Here is a 7,102-nt window from a genome sequence, read left to right on the forward strand (position 1 = left end):
CTATGGACCCTAGTGAACAACTGGTACTTAGTTTAATCAAGCCCCAAAAGGATGCTTTGATGATAATAATCTTTTCTACTGGAAGCACAAAGCCTAAAATTTGGGGGAAGGGATTAAGTCGACTACATCGACCCCAGTATGTAACTGGTACTTAATCTATCAACCCCGAAAGGATGAAAGGCAAAGTCGACCACAGCAGTGGATGAAAAACCACTAAGCATTTCACCTGGCATGCTAACAATTCTGCCAGCTCCCCGCCTTATTAATAATAATGGTTTCTAATTTACAGGCCAGAGTTAAGACTTGATATTTTACTGACCCAAGAAGGATGAAACACAAAGTTGACTTATATGAGATTGAACTCACCATGCAAGAGCAAACAGCTTAAGGCATTTCGTTTGATGCGTCCAGTAAGTCCACTGTCTTTAATGATAAAGATTTTTCATGTTTTTAGAACAAGGCCAATTTCTTTGGTGAAGTGGAAGGACATTAGGTACATAGCAAATAAAATTGTTCTCCTGTAGATGGCTGCTACTTGTTTATCTGACGTTTGCCTGGATGGGAGCCAAAGTTGTTAGCCCAAGTAAAATCTGTACCTGAGCATGTAACTCAATGAGCTTTTACTCCAGCATAACAATGATTCTGCCATCCACTTTCACTAATAATAAAAATAATAATAATAATTGCACTAATAATGATCCATAGAATAATTTATACAAAAATGAACAGATGATGGGGTTAAAAATATGAAATGAACTGAAAATACTTTTTTCATAAAAAATAATTTTAAAGGAAAAGGGTAGGAGGACAGTTCAAAAGGACCCTAACAGAGTTTTGAGATTAGAGCTGTGAGAGCACAAAATGAAAGTCATCGTCGGTTGTTGCTGGTAAGACGTAAAGTCTTCTCTATTTCAAACTGTCTGTGATCCGTACGATCCAGGAATGCCATTCGTTCAAGGTACCTAAGAAGAAACAAACCAAAGAGGATATACAAAGTGTATTTAGTTGTCTAATTTTTTCCTAAAAAAAAAATAATTTAGTATGAACAATAAATAATAAGACAGCCAAGAATAATTGCAAAAAAAGCATCTATGCCATAATGTTGCTAAAGGTCACAGAGAGCAGTCAGCTCCATCATTACTATCATTTAATGTTTGTAGCGAGATCGTTGCCAGTGCCCCTAGACTGGCTCTTGTGCGGGTGGCACATAAAATACACCATTTTGAGCGTGGCCGTTGCCAGTACCGCCTGACTGGCCTTCGTGCCAGTGGCACGTAAAAGCACCCACTACACTCTCGGAGTGGTTGGCGTTAGGAAGGGCATCCAGCTGTAGAAACTCTGCCAGATCAGATTGGAGCCTGGTGTAGCCATCTGGTTTCACCAGTCCTCAGTCAAATCGTCCAATCCATGCTAGCATGGAAAGCGGACGTTAAACGATGATGATGATGATATCCATGCTAGCATGGATTGGACGGTTTGACAGGAGGTGGCCTCCTGGTCAACAGTCCAGACTCCTAGTGTCTGTTGTAGCACGGTTTCTAAGGCTGGATGTGCTTCCTAATGCCCACCACTTTACAGAATATGCTGGGTGCACTGTACGTGCCACTGGCATGGGTGCATTTATGCAGCACTGACAGAAGTGTGTTTCATGTGGCACCAGCACCTGTAAAAGTGCAAGCCTGCATGTATGGACGATAGCGATTTGACTTAGCTTGACGCCTCTGCTCAAGGAAAAACACGAATGAGTATTCCACAGACTTATGTATCCTTAACATAAAATAGGTGAAAAGGCTGGGCTGTTGAATTACAGACACACATTAATAGGCTTCATAACAGTTTCTATCTACTCATATTCACTCACAAGTTTTGTGTTGATTGGGGCTATGGTTAAAAACTTTAAAAAATAAACTTGTCGAAGATGCCAGGTATAGATGGATCGAACCCAACACCTGGTGATTGCAAAGTGAACTTCTTAACTATTCGGCCAGAGGTAACGTGTTGGTGAAAAAAAAAAAGGTGGGAAGGGAAGTAACTACCAACAGTCTTGAAAAGGGAGATAATCAACAAGATCATTAATTACAAATAAACGATTCTGAAATTCTTGAAAGGATGAAAGGTAAAAGATCACGTCATAGAAATTTGAACTCAGGACCCAGTGAACTGTAAAAAGAACCACAAGGCATTTTATCTGACCCTCTAACGCCTCTACCAATTATCTACCTGAAAAATTATCAACATCACCATCATTTAACGCCCATGTTTCATGCCAGCATGGGCTGGACGGTTTGACAAGATCCAATGGGCCCAAGGGACAGCATCGTGCTCCAGTATCTACTTAGGGTCAGGGTTCCTATGGCTACGTGTCCTTCCAAACATTAACCACTTTACAGCGTGTACTGGGTGTTTATGCCTACCACCAGCACAAGTGAGGTTGGCATGTAGCTCATAAAGACTATGAACTCCAAGTGGGGTCAACTTCATGCTCGGTGTTGAAGGGTCAAAATATAAGATAAAGGGGTAGAGCAGAACAGGTTTCTTGTTGTAGACGAAGTTACACAACTATTGATACTTGTATTTTCACATTTTAGAAGACAGGGTGGGAGTGGTCGGGTGGAGGTAGAAAAGTGGTAAAAACAACGTTGATGAGGTGTCAGGGTGGACCTGCAAGGTATGAAGTGGGTAGAACTGAGAGTGTGGGCAGTCAGAGGTTACACAAGAGTACAGGAAGAGGGGATGACTAACAGTCAGAAAGCGCAAACCTCCGTCAAGGTAACATCCAATGGCCTCTCAACAATTAGCCAGAGTTTATTTTTAAAATGAGAGTATCTGAAATAAACTCGACTAGTCTCACAAACGAGAATACTAAAAATGAACCTGACCACTCTCAGAAATTAAGTAAAAAAAACAGGGAAAATAATCCAGAATCCTTGTCTGATACTGGATCGATCCCAAAATTTAATCAGTTTGAGCCAGTCGCAAGGCCAAACATCCCTGAAAGTTTCATCCGAATCCATTCAGCTGTTCTTGAGATATCTTGTCCACGGACAAACAAACAAACGAATGAACAAACACACGACTGAAAACAATACTTCTGTCTTTGCTAAGAGGGAATTTAAAAAGTTATATTTAGGTTACACTGTGGTACACTGGTTACAAAGCACTGCTATAGAGGAAATACATGGCTACCCTGTATTATATAGAGGTGGGAAAATAACTTTTACTCGTTTCAGCCATTAGACTGCAGCCATGCTGGGACACCACTTCAAAGAAGATTTAGTTAAATAAATTAACCTCAGTACTTATTCCAGTCTGGTACTTAATCTGTGGGTATCTTCTGCCAAACTGCTGAGTTACAGGGACAAAAACAAACCAACACCAACTGTCAAATACAAAGAATTGGGGAACAAATACAAAGACATACACACGCACACACATAACAATGGGCTTCCACACAGTTTCCATCAACCAAATTCACTGGGCACTGGTCAGCCTAAGCTATTTGAGAAAACAATTGCACAAGGTGTTATGCAGCAGAACTGAACCTGGAACCATGTGGCCACAATGTGAGGTCCTTAGCCACATAGCCATGCCTGCGTCTACAGAAATATATCCACACAAGTTGAAAGAAGAATGAAAAGTCAGTAACTTACGAGCTTTTACTGCGGTTGTGTTGCATAAGTTCCGATTCTATGCCTTCTTTCTGTTTGTAAGTGTCCCAGTCTAATTTTGACTTTTCCTAAATTCAGAGAAACACAGGAATAAAGAGAAAACGAAAGGATAAAATATTAATTAGAGAGAAACACAACAAAACCAATTTTTATTCAACTATCAGAAACATATGCAGATGGGTGGGATCTCTGATGCAAAAAGTATATAGCAATAGGATAGGTGCACTCCGTTGGTTACGACGAGGGTCCCAGCTGATACGATTAACGGAACAGCTTGCTCGTGAAATTAACGTGCAAGTGACTGAGCATTCCACAGACACGTGTACCCCTAACGTAATTCTCAGGGAGATTCAGCGTGACACAGAATATGACAAGGCTGGCCCTTTTGAAATACAGGTACTACTCATTTTTGCCAGCTGAGTGGACAGGAGCAACGTGAAATAAAGTGTCTTGCTCAAGGACACAACGCGTCACCGGGAATTGAACTCAAGACCTTATGATCGTGAGCCAAATGCCCTAACCACTGAGCCACGTGCCTTCATATATAGTAAGAAGCTCTTGAGAAGAGCTTATTGATATATACTTGTACAAGCACTATGATTCTATCTTTATGGAGTTAAGCAAATGACAACCCACTCTCTCAATCACAGACGCACAGACACACACAATCATTTGAATGTACAGTGAGGAAAGTACTTAAACATCTGTGGATTGGACATTGACAAACTAGGAAATTTGATGAGACAACTGAGTAAAGCCTTAGCTTTAAATGGATCATTGAACTGAAAAAGTCCAGATAAACATATATATATCTATGCATGTGTGTGTGTGTGTGTGTGTGTGTGTGTGTGAGTCAGTACAAACAGACCAGCTGGAGCTGTTTCAGCAACATCAATCACATTTGCAATAAAGTGACGTTATATTACAATATAACAGTGAATACTTACCAAAGTGGTGAGTTTGTTCTTTTTAGTAATTTTGTTGAGGATGTTACCTAGCCCACCACCACCACCTCCACCACCTCTGTCAGAACCTGGTCGTTTTCCACTGGAAATGAAAAAAAAAAAAACCCATTAAGTAATTAGTAAACATCAACCACAAACACATGCATATTCAAGCTCACAGGCAAAAATGTAGATATTCAATTCATCTGTTGACCAATCACCAACAGAAAGTTTTCTCTGATTGCTGTAAGAGGCAGTTAGATGGGTTAATGACAGGAAGAGCCTCCAGCCATGAAACACTACCTCACAAAAACTTATGGCACCATACAGACATGAATGTAAAACAATGATGAAAAATAAACAGACTTTTACCACTCAATCACTCTTAACCTGTCTTCTAAAACGCAAGTAGTTATGTAGCCCCTCTACAGCAAGAAACCTATTCTGCTCGACCCTTTTTTTCTCTCAGACTTTACTCCTCTCTATTCCTCATCTCCAAGGATAAAGTTGCCCCCTTCCCCACTTTGGGTTTGCGGTCTTGCAAGCTGCATGGCAGTCATAAGTGATGGTGGCACAAAAAAAAGCACCGAGTAAATGTTATCAAGTGATTGGTGCTAGGAAGGGCATCCAGCCAGACACCATTCCAAGGCAAACACTGGAGTACAATGCAGTGCTTGGGCCCCCTGGATCCTGTCAAACCATCCAAGTTATGCAAGTGTAGAACATGGACTTTGAATCAGTCATGGGCAAACTCTAGCCTGCAGAGTTTTCTGAATGACATTCCAAGCAAAAAAATTACCACCAGTTTTTTTTTAACAGTGCAGCCACCTGATGATGAGTCACACCATGGCTGCTCTAATCCTCTCATGACTAATCTGTCCCATAGCCAACCCAAAGAATTTTGGTTGATATTACCAAACCATCTGAAACTGGCCGAAGTGACTTATTCATCTTACAGAGTTAGCTTTAGAAGCGTTGAGATGTATTGAAAGATACAGAAATTATTAATTCTCAAATGCTTGATAATGCTAATACAATAGCATGAACAGGATAAACTCTCCTTAAAGGTAAAGCACTTGACACTTAATCACAGGGATGTGAGTTCGAGTCTCATGGCTCTACAATATATGGATAGTTTCTCCTGTTCATGCTATTGTATTAGCATTGTGTTTGAGAATAAATAATTTCTGTATCTTCAACACATCTCAATGCTTCTAAAGCAAACTTTCATTGTAAGTTGAATTTAATGTTAGCGTCTTATAAAGCTAGACTTATTCATATTTTAATGAGAATTTCAGAGCAAATCTCATAAGTATATTCATGAAAACACATGGTTTCACTATGCAAACAACTGAGTTACACTATTTGCCTTCATTGTGTCCATGATATTTGAGCAGTGAATTCTTGAAGATTTTAATTTTTTCCCCATTTTTTTCTACTCCAATTTTCTGAAATGCTTCACAATGGCCATAAAACGGATACCAGTTCTATGTTGTCAAGCAGCAAGCTTAAATTCAAAGTATTTTTGAAATGCAGTAAAATCTAAGAAAATATACATCAAACATATAAAACCATCTGTATGATTATGAATCGGATATTTTTTTTTTTTTGAGAAAGTGAAACAACTCTGACAATAGTTCAAGCAGGATACAAAAAAATTAATCTGTACATGAATATAGAAAGAATTTAAAAACAGATTTTCTTAGTTTTAACGGCCATGCTCAAAAAAATTGTTTTTTACGTGACACCTGCATGGGAGTCAGTCCAGTGGCACTGGCAACGACCTTGCTCGAATGATTTTCTAATGTGCCACCAGCACAAGTGCTAGAAGGCAACGCTGGTAACGATTACGCTCAAATGGTGCTATTTACGGGCCACTATATCAATAAATATAAAAATTAGGGTCATTTTTTTATGAAATCAGCCCAAGTTCACAATTATTTTAGAATTTAATTGAAACAAATAAGGGGTGTATTTTGGCTAGAAATATAGTAACAAAAGGGTTAAATGATGAATGATGATGGAACTCTATGATAAAATAAATATAAAGTAATTCCTATGTTACTTACGAAAAGAGTGAGGATGAAGATGACAAAGTTGTAGGGTTAGAAGATTTTGAAGCAGAAGAACTGTCAGGTGGTGAGAGTCCATCACATGGCCCTTCTCGGACAGACTTCAATAAACTGTCTTCTTTAGCTTCTTTGGAATCGGCCGACACTTCTTTACTGATTCTGAAGGAAGAAAGAAGGAAATCAAAAATGGAAAAAAACCAACAGCAATCCATTTTTAAGGAGTATTTACATTTATGCAAGGAAATATCTTGGTAAGGGGCAAAAAAATATATGATTGGTTCAATACCAGGACATGCCTGACCCACGTGTATGCGATTTTGTGTGTATGCGTTGGTTACTGTCTCCTTGCCTTGACATCATGCGATTTTGTGTGTATGTGTTGGTTACTGTCTCCTTGCCTTGACATCATGCGATTTTT

At 39.3% G+C, this 7,102-nt stretch overlaps 1 protein-coding gene across 1 annotated transcript in view; it reads right to left on the reverse strand.

Moving 5' to 3' along the window:
• Nucleotides 1–692: 692 nt before the first annotated feature.
• Nucleotides 693–7,102, reverse strand: part of LOC106878611 (craniofacial development protein 1) — a 50,220-nt gene continuing 43,810 nt past the window's right edge. Inside the window, exons 5-8 of the mRNA XM_014927882.2 lie at nucleotides 6,682–6,843; nucleotides 4,616–4,715; nucleotides 3,651–3,736; nucleotides 693–962 (exon numbers count right to left, since the gene is read on the reverse strand). Of these exons, the coding sequence (XP_014783368.1) occupies nucleotides 869–962; nucleotides 3,651–3,736; nucleotides 4,616–4,715; nucleotides 6,682–6,843 (442 nt within the window). The 3' untranslated portion in view covers nucleotides 693–868. The remainder of the gene's footprint in view (nucleotides 963–3,650; nucleotides 3,737–4,615; nucleotides 4,716–6,681; nucleotides 6,844–7,102) is intronic.

This window comes from Octopus bimaculoides, chromosome 20, assembly GCF_001194135.2.
Source record: "Octopus bimaculoides isolate UCB-OBI-ISO-001 chromosome 20, ASM119413v2, whole genome shotgun sequence".
NCBI classification, from domain to species: Eukaryota; Metazoa; Mollusca; class Cephalopoda; order Octopoda; family Octopodidae; genus Octopus; species Octopus bimaculoides.